Genomic DNA, 19,981 nt, shown 5'->3' with positions numbered 1-19,981 from the left:
TTTTAAAATTGCAACATAGATTAATTCTGACGTGCATAAAATGAACAAAAAGGGATTGTGGCATTCACATTTTCTGAAAAATCACTTCACCCCGGATATTTCTCCTGGGAAGCTGAGAAGCCTCAGAGAAAAAGGAAAACAATAATTATCAGATTTGCTTCTCCTATGTTTTGCTCGTTTGGAATGTGTTTGGAAATTCTTTATCCAACAGGTGATTGTTTCATTGGTTTCTGCTGTGAATTATTTTGGCTTATTGGCCAATCAGGGTCAAACTGTGTCGGGACTCTGGAGAGAGAGTCACAAGTTTTCATTATTATCTTTTTAGCCTTCTGTAAGGATCCTTTCTGTATTCTTTAGTATAGTTTCATATAGCATTCTTTAATATAATATAGTATCATAAAATAATAAATTAGCCTTCTGAGAACATGGAGTCAAGATTCATTGTTCCTTCCTTCGTCTGAGGGCAACCCAAATGCAGTAAGGGATAAACTTTTTAATAAGATATTTTTAAGTTCCCTCTTCAACATTTTGTATCTAATGTGAACCACTTTACTTTCTAAGTAGCCAATTTTGGCATGAGGGCATTCAAAAATTTTATTATTATATTACTTTACTTAAACAGCATTAGCATATTCTCCTGTTGTCATTATGTCTTCAGTGCACTTTTCTAAAAGGGTAGTCCCAAGTCATTTTTTTTATTTGACATGATTGTAAGAAGTCTACAGTAAAGCTAAATATTGTCCAAATAGAAAACAATTTGGAGCTAAGAGGACTTTTCTCAACAGAAACCTCTCATTAACCAATTGTGCCATTTCCAGACTATTTTACCAGAAGGTAAGAGAAGTGCTTTATCACTTGTTTTCTGTAGGGGACAGCTGACATTTCATAACAACAAAACACTGGCCTTAGCCAAGTTAAATGAATGTTTGGCCTTGGACTCCAGCAGGAGCAAGATTCAACCTTCGACATCATACTCGGTGTTAATGTAGCTCTGAAAAACAATAAGTTTCAACTGGATAAATATGTGAGCCAACTAGTACAAAAGCCTTCGCTTTTTGTTTTTCTGCCTTACTGTCAGAAGCCCGTAACTACAGGACCTATTCTGAGCTGAAAAATTGTGCCAAAACAGCACTCAGCACTACACTTATCCCTTGAGTAAGGCCAGCTAGATCTTACTGGAACATAGATGGGAACAAATCCATCTTGCACACCACACCTCACCATACCTCTCAGACTCTCAGAAATAGACTTTGACCCTCTTGTGAAAAAAATCCTTTCTTCTGTCTGCAGAGGAGTATCCTGGATAAGGGTGTATCAAATTGTCTCTGTTACATTTTTATTACATCAACCAAGTACTTATTACCTATGAGAGTGGCCAAAGAGACCTTTCTGGCAAATGAAAAGTCCAAGTCTCTGGCACTGCTCCAGTTACAAACCTCACACGGTGAGAAGCTTTTGTCCTGAAGCACCTCACACCTCTGCTGCTAATGAGCTTACCTGGGTCAAGATGGTCATGTTTAAATTACTGCATCAGTACAATACAAAAAGTTAAATGAACTGGATACAGGGAAGCCACTGTCCTCTTCTTCAATTCTTTGCAAATGGAAACAACATTTAAATGTTTTATTTTAGAAGCAAGTTGTTAACAATTTGCAAATTTGTGCTTTTTATTTTTCCAAAAGTACTTGCCAAAACCTTAACTGAATTTCTTTTGAAATGCCACTTTTCAGTAAATTTTCAGATGTTTTGCCAAAGTGTTTCACAAATTTTTAAAATAAATTCCATGCAATGTACTCGGAATTGCACACAGGGACAATCCTTAAATTCAAGCTCAGTAAGAACTGTGACAAGTTGAGAGAAGAAACCTGTAGTTCTGTGATTTTTGATAGAATTCCTTTAATGAATAAACATCTTCCAAAATGGTGTTGCCAAAAGAAAAAGCGAAAAATGTTCTTCTTCCCATAAAAAAAAAATCTTAAAAAAAATCTATGCTCACAGGGCTGAGAATTCTTACTGTGAAAAGCCTTCCTCAGCATTGCCAAAGCATGGCATATATTTGAAAATGACTGGGTTTAATTACTGTTGACATTTCTTAGCATGCTGCTAGAGACTATAACAGCGTACAAGCTGATGGTAAAATCTTTGCCAGGCTTCACTGTAGTAACCTTATCACTTAAAATAATTCTTGCACAGCTGTATGAAGTGGGACATATTTTTTCACAGGTCCATGATTGACTAATTGCTCTAAAGAGAAAAATTTAGTTCCTTGGATATCTTGGCAGACACTGTCACTTCAGCTAAAGGAAACTGGTTCTCTAGCTTTCAGGAGCTTCCAACATTTATGGGTTTTTAAATATCTCCCTGCTAGTTCCTTACTGAAGTGACAGCGAGAGTTAGTTCATTTCATTTGTGTCACAGGATCTCAAGGTGAATATCCATTCCATTAAGCTGAGACATTGTGGCTGTGCTTCCATTGTGTTGTCACATCAGGTGCTAATTACCTGCATCACTGCCTGACAGTCCTGCACACTGCAAATCTACACACTCCAGAGACAATTCTTCAGGTCAGTGTCTGTCAACATGCAGCATATGGATCAATCTTTTAACAAACTTTTTGAAAGTAGTTACCAAGCGTAAAACATCATCCAGATGATCATCCTAAAATAAAGTCTGCTGAAAAAAAAGAAGAAAAAGGTTTACTGTTGGCTATAAATGCGAATTTTCTAGGGCAGCAGTTGCAAAAAGGGTAATTTTTCCTGAATGAAAAAGAATAAAAATTGAAAAATTCCAATACTAACAAAATATTTCCCATTGGAAAGTTATGGAGTAAAATTCTACTTTATTCTTTTAGAAAAAGTGGAGGAGTATTAAGGTTTAATTTTTGTCTCCTCAGGAATGAAAGAACATGCATCAAAACAAAATAAGAGTTTTGCATGTCAAAAGAACAACAAACTATAGGGTTTTTAAACTACTACCTTTTTCTTCATATTGTTTTGTGGTGTTACAGCTATAGATTTCCACATGTTTTTAATCAATAGGTTGAAAAATATCACATAAAATATAAAGAACCTAACATCTGATATAGCACTGTAACTTCATCTTTATTCTCTGTGAAGATGAAAGTTGAAGCATGAATTTGGGGGTGAAACCGGTTATTGAAAAGTTTCATGTGCTTTTCATTTGTTCAGACAGTAGATCCTTCCCAACCCAGTGCACTAGCTTTTCTGTGTTTTGCGCTTTCCTTGTAAACCAAAGCATTCTATTCAAGGAAATATTCAATATTGAAAACCAAAAATCTACAGTAGAATGGTCCTACAAGAAGCAATATCCTAACCTACCCTTACAAGAAAACTTTACTTTTAGCAGAGATGCCTCTAACTCAACTTGTACAGGAAGTGTTATGGTAGCCTCTTGCTCCCCAAACAGCAGAAAACTGGGAATATTCCTTTTGCAAGCTTGATTTTAAATTACAGATTTAAAATTATTTAAATAACTATTGTTTGAAATTGCTTCAGTGATTTTTCTAAACAGTTTGGCAGTTCCAAGTTTGCCTGGATATTATTTCATGAAGTCTCAAATTCTTATGCCATAATTTCCTTCCAGAGCCAAAAACCTCACCAAAATGAAAGAGATGCTTCTTCTGGTCTTTTTTGCAATAAACTTGCTTAGGTAGGAAATTCTGGTATGACTAAGAGTAATTTCTATTCAGTCACACTCTAGGAAGTGATCCCAAAGCATATTGGCTGTTCCACAAATGTTGAAATTGCTTAGAAGGGTCTAAAACCCAAAACCTCCTCTAAAGTAAAAAAGCTAAAATATTGATCCTGTGCTCTTTTTCTTTTAAACAAAGTATTTTTCAGTTCCTTAACAAATCCAATAGGCTCTCTCCAGACTGTTTTTAGTGATTCCTCTGCTCTAAACAGCTGCTATGAGTGTCTATGTTTAAAAGGGGATAAAGACCATTGAAATATATAAATTCTTTGTAATGTCAGCAATGGCAGCAAGATGAAATAGAGTCAATAAAAGCAAACCTCTATATTTTTTACCTCACACAAAAGCTAAGTGGCCCTGTCTTTTTTTCAGAGATCCAGGACTGTGAGGGTTTTTGGTGGATTGGGTTTGGGCTGTTTTTTCAATGATATTTTAAAGTTGTTATTACCATTCACTATGAAGTGGGAAGTGGTGTGAGAAAGATATAGTGGAATCAAGAAAAGCCAGCCAGCTAAAAGAGTCCTTTTTTTCTTATGTGGGCAGCAAGAAGCAACATGGTCTGTCTGTAACAGGATGAGATGGACAACCTGAAGATAATGAACAGATGGGAGGTGAGGGACAGATTCAAGACTAGAGTGATAATAAGCATGTGTGGGGAGCAGGAGTGTGGAGTGAACCAGGCACAGATAATGGAGGATTCTAAGAAGTAAATCTGGAAAAGAATAAAAATAACTGAGAGAGAAGGTAAATAATGAAATGGAACAAGGGATTTGGAAAGACAAAATATAGAAGAGCTAGAGAGGAGGAATCAACCTGAAGAAGTGATGAAAAAAAACCCTAAAAGGATGATTAGAACAGGAGGGAAAGAAAGGACAATTAGAAAGTGATGAAAAAAACCCTAAAAGGACGATTAGAACAGGAGGGAAAGAACAGAGCAGACGGTGGTACAGTAAAAAGAGAGGGACTAAGGAGGAAAAAAGTACAAAGCCTATGTGATATTCTGGATTTGATATTCATATCCATACACATATCAATGTGATCTTTTATGTATGGTAAAATAAAAATAATTATAATGATTGCCTACATTTATAGGGTTGCATTCTGTGCAAGTTAGGTCTTAACCATAGGCTCCTGATGATTCAGTTGTACCAAAAGAAAAGTGTAAAAATTTCTGTTGATAGATACAAAGCCTCTGTCCAGTTTAGCTTTGAATGGCTGCATATTTGTTTATTTGTAATTGGATGATTACATGCATTCAATCCTATGGAAAGAACAAGAACACAAATAAACAAGCAACTTTCCATTCTAGTAGGTTAAGTAATATCAGACATATGACATGCCCTGGTGTAAGATTTTGGTTACCCACTTCTGAAATATGTTTTATCTGCCTTGTGTTCAAAGAGGTGAGATAAAAAATCATGGTTACTTTTTCACATATGGTTATATTAGAAAATCCAGAGTCTTATCTCTTCTATTTTGTTTAAACCCCGTGGTGCAGATTGGCATATTGCAGTAATATAGGAGCCAACATCTGACAATGTTAAATTGGAAGTGTCTTTTCATACTCGTGAAGTATGTATTTATTGTTTCATTACAGCTTAAGCCATAGCTCTTATTTCATGAAATCTCATTGCTTTCAGCAGTCTCTTCCCTCAGAAAGAGCTGCATATTCATTATGGTTTCAAAGGTCTTCTTTGTTCCTACTTGATTTAATATTTGTTGCCAATCACTTCTTTTGTTGGCTGTTCAAAAGTTTAAAAAATGAATAGTCAACAATGTGTTGCAGTGTGTTGCTATCCCCTACCTTCTGTCACAGCTCTAAACAATGGGCTCTGGACTTTCATTGTTACTGTCCATCACGTTTGCTCATTAGCTGGAAGTAATCTTTGATCATCTTTGAAGCAAAAAGTGGCAATCAAACAGGTCTGGTGAAGTAAAAAACCACTAACACCTTTGTAAACATGTAGCATCCAAGAGAAGACATAGAACATGCTTATCATTGATCTGAATCAGTATTTCCCCCTGCACTGTGTTTTGTTCATTGCTTCAACAGTAGCACAAAGAATATTCTTTGTAATGTCACACTCAGCAATGAAAATCAGGACCTATAACGCATTGTGGCTTTATTTTTATAAGACTTACAGCCAAAAGTATGTGCCTTATAGATTAAATGCTGTGAGGTAATGCATAGTGTAAATTCATCAGTAAATACACCATCTTGTGTTTATGTTGAAGGGCTCTTGGAGGGCTGATGCCCCTCTGCTAAGCAGCTATATCCCAGATCTGACTGCTGTGACCTCCACAGGTGAGAGCACAGATCCTCCTCTTTGAACCAGTGGATGTCACAGCCAGTTCCCTACATACTCCAGGTCCCTTTTCTGTCTCCAGGGCTTCATCCTCACTGCATTTGCCCCGGTAAATGAGATTGTAGAAGAGAAGGAAACAAAACCTCCTGAGTATGCTCATGGCCTCCCTCAGCTCTGGTGTTTGGCTAGAGGGTGTAATTATCCCTCTTGGGCTTCCACGATGGCCAGTGGCTCACCCTAAAAGGCTGCCTCTAGTTTGAGCTCAAGGGGAGTGTGGTCCATCACCCCACTGTGGAGAGTGACTGCACTTTGCACTTAGGAGTGCTGGGTGTGAGAGGGAATAAATTGGTTCCTCTGCCCTTCATTCTCCTGCTGTCACACACTGCTGCATGCAGATAGCAGAGATTTGGATCGCTAACACACCGTACATTAAAATGATGTTTTCTTCTAACATTGTTTGACCATAAGTGCAGTGTTTTTATACAACAAAGGATAATACCCAACTACAGCAAATATAAGTTGATCATTTTTGGAATTACCTAGAAAGCTTTGTGGCAAACATAGTCTGTATATAGGCAAATAAAATCTCCATTAATGTCATGAAAAGGCAGAGATTAATTAAGTAGCAACATGACTTAGTTTGTCAGATTTTTTTTGTTAGATTAGGTGCAAAGCAGTATTAGCATGGTTAGCTGAGCTGTTCCAAAAAACCTCTGTGATAAATGATTTGTTTTCAGAACTCATCTTGAGAAAGACAGTTTCTGTCTGAACATATTCTTTTTCTCAAGCATCAGAGGCAAATTGGGAGGATGTCTTGAAGGTTTTAGAGAGCATTGCATAATTTGTTTATCTAGAGATAAATATTACCTTAAAGAAAAAAAAAAACCAACCCAAATTCAATATTTACTGATGGTTGATGCTTTAGTCCCTCTGGGAATGTGTCACCTTTTTGTTGACATCAGAAATCTAGAGTTGAAAAACACTCAGCCAAAAAAAAAAAAAAAGAAAAACGGAAAGCCACAAGATCCAAATACAGAAAGTGCACTCCTGTTTTGAATGTGTAGACTTGCCCAACTCTACTACCAGCTATGGTAATCAGTGTGCCTGATGTTACTGTCATATATTATTGAACATTGCCTACCTTGTGCTAATATTTTCTACCAGATTGCAAGTTACAGTTGTACTCAAGATTTGTGTGCTGATTTTTTTTCACAAAGATATATTGTCTTTGTTTGATTGCTGAGATACTTCCAGTCTGTATGGAGGATGATTAACAAAATTCATTGGAAATACTGTGATATAACTACTAATATATTTTAATAATATTGATATAACTACCTCACTAAAAGATACAAAATTATGGAAGACAGGTCCTGTTTTGTGACTAAAATCTATTATTTCAAAAAATAATATTAATTTTAAAAATCACCTCAAACCAAACAACCATCTCCCTCCTCCTCAAATAAAACAAAAACCAAATAAGCAAACAAATAAAAAAAAACCCAAACAAAACCCAAACCAAAACAAGCAAAAAATCCCTACGGGAAACCACAACAGTATGGCAGAAAATCAGACAACTTCCACCCGAAATAGAATTGCAGTTAGATGAGGAATGTAAAACACCCTGCCTGAGGCACAGCATAGGTGTGTGTAGCCCAAGATTCTCTTTCTAATAAAAACAAGAAGTCTCTGCTACCCAGGTAAAGTCAGAGATATGAGATGTCTCTTTTGCAAGTGTGATCTCTCAGTTTTCAGTGCTCTGTCAGGAAGGGCTTCCAGAGGCAGACTTCATTTAGTAGATAATTATCCTTATTACACTTTTCTTTCATTAATTCTTCTGTAAAATCCTATCAGAAGGTGAAACTAAGGCAAACAGTGGATTTAATTTTTTAGGATGAGGTTTGAGAGCTTTCCAAGTGCCATGTGATAGCAGAGGGCTGGACTGGGCAATCAAAGATAAAGACACCTGTGTCTGCATGATCTCTGACACGACACCATCCCGCTTCCAGCATCATTCCACAGCTGATGTTTGGAAGAAAATTGAATCTTTCCCTTGAAAATACTATCCAAGAGATAGCCATAAATTTCTTCAGAAGAGAAAACATTTCTGCCTGAATCATGTGGCAATGCATTTTTGTTAGTAAATGTTGTTCCTTTTAAATTTCATTTTAAGAACAAAGTTCCTTTTAAGATTATCCCAAATTTATATGGGTCAGCCAAGTAATTACTTCCTTTGGTATGTCATCTATATAGAAACATTTCTTCTAAAAGAAGTTTATTCTTTTACTTTAATTAGAAATTTTAACTGAGAGAGAAAAAAGTATCTTCCTGTTTAGAAAAAAGCAAATGCATTGCATTTTCAGTTACAGCTCTCAGTAATGTTTTGCTGGCATACCTCCTCCAGAGAAATTCTAGATTTGCACCAGAGAGAGTACCTGTCTTCTTTGCCATTTTCTCCTTTCCAATGAACCCATTTGACATCCATTCAGAGCGTTGTTTTTTGGACATTGTAAAGTTGCTCCAACACAAAGAAAAATCATCAGCAGTTTAAAAGAATAATTAACAAAATCACTTTATTTTTGTATATCGCATATCAAGTTAGTACATTCAGTGGGCCTGCTATTGTAAAAAAATGCCTATCCCAGCACTCACATGACAATCACATGAATCAGTTTGGATCCCAGTGTTATGTTTCTATTTGAGGATTTTAATTGGAACATTGAAGCATGTAAGCTCATTTATTGTAGCTGCTCTCTGCTCCGTGCTGGGGTCATTCATGATCAATGTAGGGTTTCCAATCAAAAACAAATTTACATATTGATTTGATTTATGTTGAACGCTTACCTAGGCTTCTTAACACACCCTTGGCTTACTGTGTCCTTTCCCCTTATATATTTAAATGAGTATTTTATTGGTAAAAAAACATGTAGACTATCAAATTTTTAATTTTTCTTGATTCAGTAGTCGGTGGAAAAGCAATCCTTTCCTGCTTTCTGCTCTTTTTTTAACATAAAAAAACCCCAAATATATCTGTTGGTACCTGAAGGGTTAGGATTTTTGGAGAAGTTGCAGTGTGCCTGTTCTGTAGTTTGGAAATAAAGTCGTGACACGCATGTTTGGAAAGAATCAGTGTAGGGGCTTTTCAGATTAAAAAAAAATTAAATAAGGCCATTAAAATGAGTTAGAAACATTTTTGTGAGAGTTGCATACTAGTTGAATCAAAATATGTTGCTCTTGCTAATAATTGCATGCATTAAGAGTTATTTTCTGAATTACTGAATGAAATGGTGTTTAATTTTGGAATAAGAGGTCCTTCTCATTATTGTTTTTAAAACTGGGGATCCAAGATCTAGTGGGGACTGTGAACTGCTTTTGAGGGCTGTAATAAGGTTAACTGTGAGTCACCTCATGGCTGAAATTTATTTGGCTTTCATACTTAGGCAGCCTATAAACTGAAAGAGACTGTAAACAGGGGTTTTGTCAAGGCAGTTTAATTTCTAAAATAATTATGATATTTTTATCATCAATCAATAAATATACATTTATTGCATAATTCACTTTAGATCCTGATAAAAGTTTAGAAAGATAAAATCATTGCTCTCCTGAATTCAGTCTTGCCATGGATTCTGTGATTTCACTAATGGAAGAGAAAAATTAATGATGTAATAATTAACTGTGAGCATTTACTAACAGTTACACATTGATAAAGCTATTGAAGATAACAACTGACATTATTTCTCCAAATAAAAAAAATGAACCAGCCACAAAATGCATGTGTCTCAGGAACACAGGTTTATGTGCTTTGCAGGTCCTTACATTGCTCTGTGAGTTTCTCTTGTGCTTATATGTTTATAAGCAGGAACCTTACTAGAACTTGAAGAAGCAACTGGTTTTAGTTGGTAGTTCTGGTAGTTTAGTAATAAAATATGAAGTGCTACATTTTTCACAAAGAAAATTATTTGTATGTTTTAAATAATATGTAATTAGCATATGTAATTAAATACTTCATTTCTGGTGGATAGTAGTAGAAACAATGCACTCACAAATGAAAAATTTACTGGAGTAGTATACACATATTTTTTAAAAGATGAACCCTACATTTCATCAGTGAGGGAGCAAACTGAGGTGCAATACTGAAAAGGATCTGCCAATAATAAATCTCTGTTTGTCAGACTGTGTAATGAGCCCTTTAGTCATAGGCTGATGATTAAGACTCTGTTGCATTTGACACACAAACAGAGAATGTAAGTTCTTTGCTTCTGAATGTTACAAAACATCCTCTATAAAGTTATAGTGCTTGATCTTTTAATGCAGAAAGAATTTCTTGAAATTCTAGAGCTAAATCTCTAAATAACTCAAAGTTAATTTTAAATGTGCCAGTTAATCAATTTATCTGGCATACTTTTTTGTCAAAAATTATTTCAAATATGAAACCTTTTACTTTCTATAATTAAAAACTTGCTGAATTTTTAACTTGCATATGAAATAGACTGTCATTAAAATAATTTATTGACTTACCTTATATCAACTCATCTTGATTCTAAGACAAAGTTGAAATCCAGTATGTCTTCCTTAGGCTGTAAAGTGAAATCTAGGCAGAATTTACAATCCTAAATCCAAAAGGCAGTTCAGAGCCTCATTCTCCAATGACTATGCAATACTCAAACGTGTATAGGCAAAATTGTGTTCTAAACCTTTCATGACTGCCAGCATATAACCAAAGTGCTCTGTCTCCAGTGGTTTTTTGTGCATTAGAACCACAAAGGACTCTCTGAAGGATTTACTTTAGCACACTGATCTGACTGCACAAAGCACAGGGGTCAGAGACCTGCTCTGTGCTCAGAGTCCACCCCTTGTAGTTGCAGTGTCCTCTCAGCAAGTGAGAACTTGGTCTCTTCCTTAACCTGAAAGAACTGTTGTGGTTTGACCGTGGCTGAACACCAAGTGCCCACCAAGCTACTCTATCCCCCCCCCTGCAACAGGACGGGGGAAAAAACAAGACGGAAAAAATTCATGGGTCAAGATACAGGCAGTTTATTAAAGCAAAAGTGAAGGTTGTGCATGTGCAAGCAGCAAAGGAAAAAGAAAAGAAAACAAAAAGGTTTCATTCTCTATTTCTGATCAGCAAGCAATGTCTGGCCACTTCCTGAGAAGCAGGGCTTCAGCATATGTGGAGGTAGTTCTGGAAGGCAAATTTTGTAAATAATTAATGTCTCCCCTTCCCCATCCTTTTTCTTTTAGGTGTGCAGATCTTATATGGTATGGAATATCCCTTTGGTTATTTTGGGTATGCTGGCCTAGTTGTGTCCCCTCCCAAAATGTTGCCCACCCCCAGACTACTGGTCAGGTGGGAATGTTGGATACAGCACTGAGGCTGTGCCAGCGCTGCTCAGCAGCAGCCAAAACACTGCAGTGTTATCAGCTCTCCTCTAGCTCCCAATGCAAAGAGGAAAATTATTTTCATCTCAGCTAGGACTGACACAGAGAAGCTGAATCCATATCTTCTAATTTTCCAATATGCTCTAACTTCTAGAGAATGATGAAACTCTTTCCATATATCTTGTGATGGAACTGAGCCATTGGTGTTCTGTCACCAACCAAAATCCCTGATGCCAGTAAGAGAGAATTTGATTTTACAGCCTGAGAGTTTGGGCTGTGAAGTGGAAGGAATGAATCCTGAAAGCTCCTCCCTGGGCTGCTCATTACAAATTTATTTTGTCCATCTTACCATATTTTGCAGTGAAAAATATGGATCTGGTTTAAATCCTTCAATCCATCGCAGTTTCCAATTAGTAGCTGCGGTAACTCCACAGAAAAGTTCTTCTTTTGTGTGTGACTTTGACACTTCAGCTTTTCTTGTTTGCTTATAAAGAACTCTGGATACTAAACACAGGAATGGTGTTTCCACCCAATGGCAGAGCTGTTAATGCCAATGTATGTTTTGTGGGTCTAACCCAAATGCTGTGTTTAACATGTCTGACTGACCATTGACTTTCACTATGAAAATACTGGTCTACAGTTGCTGATACAGGTGGTGGAAGTTGTTTGTTTAGTGTCCATTAAAAGATCTGTAGTCTTAAATTAATTAATTCCTACACACATCATTCACCCTTCACAAAATACCACTCAGGATATGGAATAATAATGAAGAAACATAGCTTACTGTTTTACCTTGTGCTTCATGTAAAATTATTCAGCCAATCTTTTCTATAATGAATATGTATAGTAGATATTTAGCTCGTCACAGGTCTAATCATAAATGGAGAAGAGAAAATATATCATGTTATTCAAATAGATCTAATTAAATTAATTGGTTCATTTAGAGCTCTGCCACTTCTCATGCATTTTCACCCATTTCATTTTGACTGCAGTTTCATCTCATGTCTTTCATCCAGGCTGTTTTCCAGTTTATTTACCAGATCAGTTTCACAGTGAATAAATGTTTGAGATATTTTTCCATCCTTGTTTTAGAAAATGAGATAAAGTATGTACACTTAATTGTTAACTGGACCAACTTTTTTCCACTATGCACTGGAAAATGAGCTCTAACTGATAACCTAATATTAATTTACAGCTTGCATAAGCAGGGCCAGTATAATAAAGCTTCTTCAATGCCAATAAGCTATAAGCAGGATACATTTGTCAATTCCATGCCAAGGCAAAATGTACTCACTGCTCACCTGCACCTATGTGCCTTTGTGTTCCTTGGAATGGCACTAGCACTGTCTGTTTTCAAATACTCTGTCCATCTCTCAATCTGAAAATTCTTCCAGACTTTATTAGTCATGCTTTCAAACGTTTGTCACCAGAACACATCCAATTACACAGTTTCAAAATATCTATTTTTTTATAACTATATTTGTCCTCCAATGTTCAGGCATGTCTTTGATTAATTATCTCTGAAACTCTTATATGGAAACTCTTGCAATGACAGTCTAACAAAACTTGGTTCTTGTGTGTTCCAACACCTCTCTAAGAAGCATCTCTAGTGCAGATGCATGAAATATCTAAAATTTTGGGACAAATAAGATGTCCAAATTGGGAAGACTGTATTCCAATCTATGTATGTTCTAAAACGGAAACGGATTATGTTCATAATTTAAACCCACAAATAACTACATAAAATGGCCAGAAATGAGTAAGCCATGGTGACTCACAAACTACCCAACTGTTCTGTAGGATAAAGCCACCTGGCCTTTCTTGATAAGTTGCTTCCAAGTGCAAACTTTTGTCTTGTAATCCTCTATATACTGCTGAAAAAAATAAAAGGTAGTATGTTTTGTCTCTGATGTCCCTCTAGCAATATATGTGAAACATTTAATTTTTATCTGAGTTGCTGAGATGCCCTGTTGCATTTTGTGTAAATATAAAAACAAAGAGGGTTTTTAATTTTATAGTGATATGCAATTGAGATACACTTTAATTAAGTCTTTCAAACATTTTCATTTTTCTTCTTTAAAAAAAAAATTCAGAACTTTAAATTGTTTTTTATTATACCTGTTATTAAGACAGGTATATTATATGTTAATGCATTTCTCTTTGAAGTATCAATCAACCAGAAATTAAGCAAATTCACTGTATATGTTCAGGTACATCCATGTAAGGGCTCATTCCTTCTCTGACACCTTGTGCATGTGAAAGGTCTGACTTGCACAGGACACATTTGAAATAGCAGTGTAAAGCCTGGATAGCCTCTGTACCCAGGCACTTGCTATTCCATGGGGGAAGAGCAGGAGCCACAGGAAGAGCCCACAGGTAGTTCTTCTGCCCCAGGAACCCCATTGTCTATCAGTGACAAAAATGCCCTTGATGTCACTCAGCTTTCCTTGCAACTGGAACTAATCATGTGTGGGGTGTCTCATGAGCACTGCACATCATTTCCTTTTTCATAACCAACATGTTGCTATCCCTCATTATGACAAGTAGAAATGCAGCCTTAGTGTGAGGTCATTGTGTGAGGGAAAATGTGGACATTTTAGTCATGCCACAGGTGCCTCTTACAGGTGCTCCTCTGGGGCTCATAAGAAAGAAGGTAACAGGATAAGGGTTGTGGACTATTAGATGTTAAGATGGACTTGTTTCATATTTTCTAGTTAAGCCTTTCCTGCTACAGAATGCTCCCAAGACAATAGATCTCAATCCTTGCTGTAGGGGCTGCTGTACTGCATAGGTGTCAAGTAAGTCTTAAAGGATGGTGAGATGGACTTCATTGCTTCATGGACTTGTGCTGCCATGAGGGCTTCAAACTGACTTGAATAAAATAAATAATCACTGCAATAGAAGAGTTAAATGGAAGGGAACAGTTTCTTCTAAGTGGATTATGAATCTAGTATAGAACTGTGACTCCTTCAGAATGAATTTATAAGTAGATTCAGGCCAACTGAAACTACAGTTATAGTTACTGTATACTCTGGAGGAAGACAGAGACTGCCCCCTGATGCTGAGGATAACACCTGTCTCTGACAAGTAGCTTTACTGATTCTAATATGCAACAAAGTTTATGGTTTCTTGGTTATGGCTATTTGGTTAGAGGAAAAGCCTTGCTACTCCTGCAGCAGATGTAGGCAGTCTGCTTTGTGTGTTTTAGAGAATTGTGTTCATGTACCCTTTGATGAAACAGGGAAGTTTTTTTCTGTTTCATTTTTGGCAGTTGCTTCATACAGCTTCAGACATTGCGACTTCAGACTCTGTGACTTTCAGCCATGAGATTGCAATAAGGCAATTCTAAATCACCAATGTTGTTTATTTTCAGTGTAAAAATTTAAAACCTTTTTGGAGGATAAGTTTGCTTCAAATTATTGACAGGCTTACTTGATCTGTTTTCCTTATCCACTTTTATTATTATTGTTGCTGTTATTATTATTTTCTTCTCACAGGTAATTCATCAGCTTAGACTTTCCGAAAATGAGAGTGTGGCTCTACAAGAGCTTCTAGATTGGAGGAGAAAGCTGTGTGAAGAGAGAGAAGACTGGCAGCAAATATTGCACAATACTGAGCAAAGAATCTCAGCCCCACCTCCACCCCCTTGTAAGAAGCCGACGCTGCTGAAGAAGGTAGAAGATACCTCCTGCAACAGACTCTCTTCAGGCATATGGGATACCACCATATGATTCAGATGTGTGTTTGCAGACTGTTAGAAATGGAACCATCTAATGACTTCAATCTGCACAATCAGCAAGTTTCCTTCCCTTCACAAAACGTGCAGGGATTTTTTACAAGCACTAATTCAATAGCACAGGATGGAGGAGTTGTTTAGATCTGTAGTGTGTGTGTGTACATGTGTGTGTTTGTTCTTTTCATATATATACATGTATACATATATGTGTGCACCAGCAAGTATATATATGTATGCATGTGTATATATGTATGGAGACAAACTGCACTAGAAGTACTTAGCTTAAAAGTACAAAACAGTCACATAGAGTTCTCCCATGGACAATGAAGAAAATATGTTAAGCAAATGATGATGGGGAGAAGTGACTGACAGACATTTTGGAGAGATCAGGAAAGTCTGTGTGCACACTGTACAGCTGTTTTATACAGTACAAAAATATGTTTCTTGTTCTCTAATGAATGGGTTTATTATCTTACATGTATACATATATATATATATATTTCTTTGTAGATGTCTGTGTTCCATGGAAATTATTTACATGTTTATTTCTGGTGTTTTATAACTTCATGCAATTGGTGCTGTCGTTCTTTCTTCAAAATACAGGTAATAAATTCAGTACTTGCATTTTTCCTTTATAGATTATCTTTAACAACATACCAAACAGTTTCAACACTGTGTTATTTTTTTCAGAACTGGCAATATCCTTTCTAAAATCCAATCCTGAAATTCTTGCAAAGCTCCTATGTGCAGGAGTGATTTGGTGCTGTTCACAGTCATGAATTAGAGACCATTACTCCATTTTGATGGACCTGCATTTCTGAATGTGTGAACTGTGAATTTGAAATTACATCTCAAATCTTATTTCATTCTGGGATATGTAAAATAATGAGGCATTCATTTAGATTATAAGTGTGGTTTGAAATTCATAACTGATTATGCATAAGGTCAGGTGTCAGAGGAAAGATACATAGTGGTAATGAGGTATGAAAATAGGTCTGTGATTTACTGTTACAGGCCAGAAGGCTTTGCAGAGAAGGGTATATCAAAGTATTATGTCCTTATTATGGTAGCACAGTGATGCATTTATACCTCAAATTTCATGTAATGAAATGGTTTCAGAAATTGCAGCATTCTAGTTAGTGTAGATGAGTTCTGAGCAGTAATGTTAATTTATGGAAAACATGCTGCTGGGAACTTGTCAGTTATTGCCTAGCAGTCTTTCAAATACTGTTTTGCCACTAAAAGGTGTAATTTATATATATATAAATGTACTTTTCTGGGGCTACTTATTTTAAGTTCTTGGAGTATGTAGAGCCAGTGTGGAACCCTTTTCTTGGTTGTTTGTCCCATTCCTATTGAGATGCAGGAAAAAGTGTTACCAGTTTTGCAAGTGGATATAAAACAAATATTTTCAAATATAAGCTAGGTCTAAAAAGGTGCACTCATTCTTGGTTGGAAGTTGTGGGAAAAGGGAAAAGTCCATAGAGGTGTAGGTTTTCCATCATGTTTGATAAAATTTCAATCAGGCTGAATAGTTAAAAGCAACCACATACTTGTTTGATTGTTTATACAAGGAAGCAGCAAAACTCAAATTGTTCCCATGAGTATCATCAAGCTGTAGCAGAATTAAGCACCTTCTCTTGCTGGAGATTAAAACAGACATTTTGAGTGGACAAGGAAGGGAAGACACCAAGTTAGCTCAGAATTATACCTTGTTACCACTGTTAGCTTCAGGGAAGTCCTCTGTGTAAGATTATCCATTTCTATTTCATGGAGAATGAGGAACTCTAGACTCCAGAATGAGGAACTTTAGACTTACCTTTGACTGATATAAACGGCCACAGACAGTGACTTTATCCAGGAGGGGCAGGTAACCCCTGTGAGTGAGGTTATGCAGAAAAAAACTCTCATCTGCTACACAATTATGTCACAACGAGGCTGTGCCTTGAACAACTGAGGTTTCTGGTTTTTGCTCAGATAACCAGGGACACACAGAGATCCTTCTGTGAGTGCACAATCCAACAGCTTCAGAACTGGATGCAGAAGAGCTAATTAACCTGACCTTGCAGCTATTTTGCCTCCAGGATGCAGGTTGTTATCCCTACATGGCGCAGCATCCCTATCCATAGCCACAAGAACCTCTCTCCAGGCAGCCTGGCAGTGCTGAGCACCTCAGTGCACTGAGACGTGCAGACATGCCCTGAGGCTTATCACTCCCCAAATGGGCCTGGCAAGCAGCCCTCCCATAAACGCTATCCTATTGCTAACCCTAATGCTCTCTAGCTGGCTCGACCACTGGTAGCAATCAATCCACAGCAGCCTGGAAGTTTAAGACAAGCTGTAAAAACTGACTGAGGAGAAGCCAGTTTAGATGATGCCAAAATCCCTGCTGCTGCAGTGAGCTTGCTCCCAGTGACTGAGCTATTTGTAAGGTGAGCTTGTGTATCTCCAGATGACACCGTTGTCAGTGCTGCACTTGGAACGCAGGAGTACCCAGAGGGGAGAAAAGGCATTTGTCAAAGGGAGTTTAAAACGGGAAACAGTATAAATATACATTATCCTACTTGCAGTCCTTGCTAAAAGTTGTTTTAGAACTGTGAGCAGCCTCAGGAACTCAACTGCAGGAGTTCAAACGAGGTCTTAAGGAACTTTTTTGCTTCTTGTTCAAAGTCCACATTGTGCCCTATTACAATGGTATGGACAAGCATGGAAAAACAGGTGTGTAGATTTTCTAGCAGTTTCAGCAACGCAGTTACATGGGAGAAGCCAGTACATCCCTGATTCTGGCAGTCTGATTCCACAGACAATAAGCAAAGCAGATTATGATCCCCTGTGCAGAAGGCCTTCATGCTAATTTTTGCAAACTTGGGTAAGATGTGTATTTTCTGGGGTTGCTCTTTAAAGTATGTCACCACAGTGCGCAGACAAAGTTAGATGATTTTTTTTTTTATTTGTTTCAATTTTTATTTTTTTTTAAATACCAGGTTACATAATGGCTAACTTTTTACTTGGAAAGATTTTTCATTATATTGCATTAAAGTACAGTAGTACTATAGGAATAAAGTACTTGCTCTAAAACATGTTTTAAATATTTCTCTAATGTCAGTAAAACACTCTAGAGTGTGACTTATGAAGTCATAATTCACACCTAGTGTGTTCATTGGTCTCTTGGCCTTTGGCCTTGAGCCTAACAATGCAGTTGGTAGGGAATTATTATACCATAATTCACACCCCACTGTGTCTTATTGCTTAAATAACCATACCCCCAGAGGTGTCTTAAAACTACCATTAAAGTTTATATTGTGTATCAAAATGTGTTTACAGGGCTGGGAAAATATGCTATTGACATTTTGAAAGGTTGAGAAGTAGTTTTAGCAGAACTGTACAGTGCTTGTAAATTTATCTCCCCAGTGGAGTGTGCACCAGCCAATTACAGTATTTCTTGAGTATATGAAGTCCTGTCTTGCGCATTAAAAATAGCTTAGAAATAAAAAAAGCCTTATGAATTTAATATTCTGAAGGGGAAGATTAAACTTATGGGCATGCTAATGCCCTTAATATCCAGTGAAAAATCTAAAATATATTTCTATTTGCAATAAAGCAATTTCAGGATGCTGGGATTATCATCAGATAATCACTCCTCCACATTGTGCCTTATTGCTTAATTTTTAATATGTGAAAAAACCAAAATGCCTAACAAGTCAATCTGTCCTTCAGCATAAGGTAAGAATAATCAGATACATTTTACACTTTAAAAAGTCATTGGTCTTAAAGCCAAGGAAATTATGAAACCATATTAAGCCACAATAGAAGGAAAACAGCGTCTATTGGCAGGAGAAATTTTTTAAAGCTTGTATACCTTACTTGTTAATTCTGAAATAGCACTTGGTGGTTTTTAGTTGTTGTAGTTACATTCCTGCTGCAGTTTTTAAGCAAAACTTTGTTTTTAAAAACTGACTTAAATGCTCAAAGAAATACATGCACCGATATTTTTCAAACTATCTGTGTACAGCATGAAGTGATAAGCCTTTTAAAAATTTGCATTGTTTACAAAACAATAGTATGATTGTTGAGTAAGTGAATTGCATTTACCTTTTTATTTTTTGCCAGTGATCCTTTTTTTCTAACAGGTTTAATTACTTTCATTAATAACTTTATTATACTGCAGATCCTTTGTGTGTGGGACAAAGAATTTCATTAACTTGCTAAGAAAGCATAATAGATTGTAGCATAGTTCTAAAGTGATAGTAATAGCCATATTAGTTGTAGCTTTTAATTCTGCTGTATAGTATTAGCATCCCTAGTAATCCTGTTATTCTTATCTCTATAAAGCCTGCTAATATCTGAAATGCTCGGAGGAACTTTAAGTAAGTTTTGCCATTCACTTGTTAAATAATAAATGTAACTAAACTCTGTACAAATCAGTTTTCCAGAATGGTGTTAAACATTTCATGGCTTTGTCTTTTAAATATATAATTTTTAAAAAGAAAACACCACCTGAGCATAACTATTTGACAATAGCTGAACAAAATAGAAGAAAATGCTTTTCTTCCAGTTCTGCTGTTCTCTGTATACTCAGGACTTTCCTTTTAAAAAGAAATAAATAAATCCCAGTGCTGGCTTATACTGTGGCTGTGAGAATTAGATCATTAGCAAAGACTGTCTGTTATCCTCACTGTGGTTTGGCCTTGTCACCAACCCATGAATGTATGCTGGATCTGGTCAAATCATGCATTTTGCTGTGAAGTGTCATAGAAAAGTTCAGTCAAGTCATTATTTGACTTTTTGAGGACTTTTGATTTATTACACTAAACAAAATAACCTCCTCTTGAATTAATTAGACATATTT

The 19,981-nt window shown here is 36.5% G+C and overlaps 1 protein-coding gene across 1 annotated transcript in view; it reads left to right on the top strand.

Moving 5' to 3' along the window:
- The window catches only part of MYO16 (myosin XVI), a 358,751-nt gene extending 338,988 nt beyond the window's left edge, over positions 1-19,763 (top strand). The window contains exon 35 of the mRNA XM_066545334.1: positions 14,894-19,763. Coding sequence (XP_066401431.1) covers positions 14,894-15,127 — 234 coding nt within the window. The 3' untranslated portion in view covers positions 15,128-19,763. The remainder of the gene's footprint in view (positions 1-14,893) is intronic.
- The last annotated feature ends 218 nt before the right edge of the window (positions 19,764-19,981 follow it).

Source organism: Molothrus aeneus, chromosome 2 (assembly GCF_037042795.1).
Source record: "Molothrus aeneus isolate 106 chromosome 2, BPBGC_Maene_1.0, whole genome shotgun sequence".
NCBI classification, from domain to species: Eukaryota; Metazoa; Chordata; class Aves; order Passeriformes; family Icteridae; genus Molothrus; species Molothrus aeneus.
This window is presented reverse-complemented; position numbering and strand designations above follow the sequence as displayed.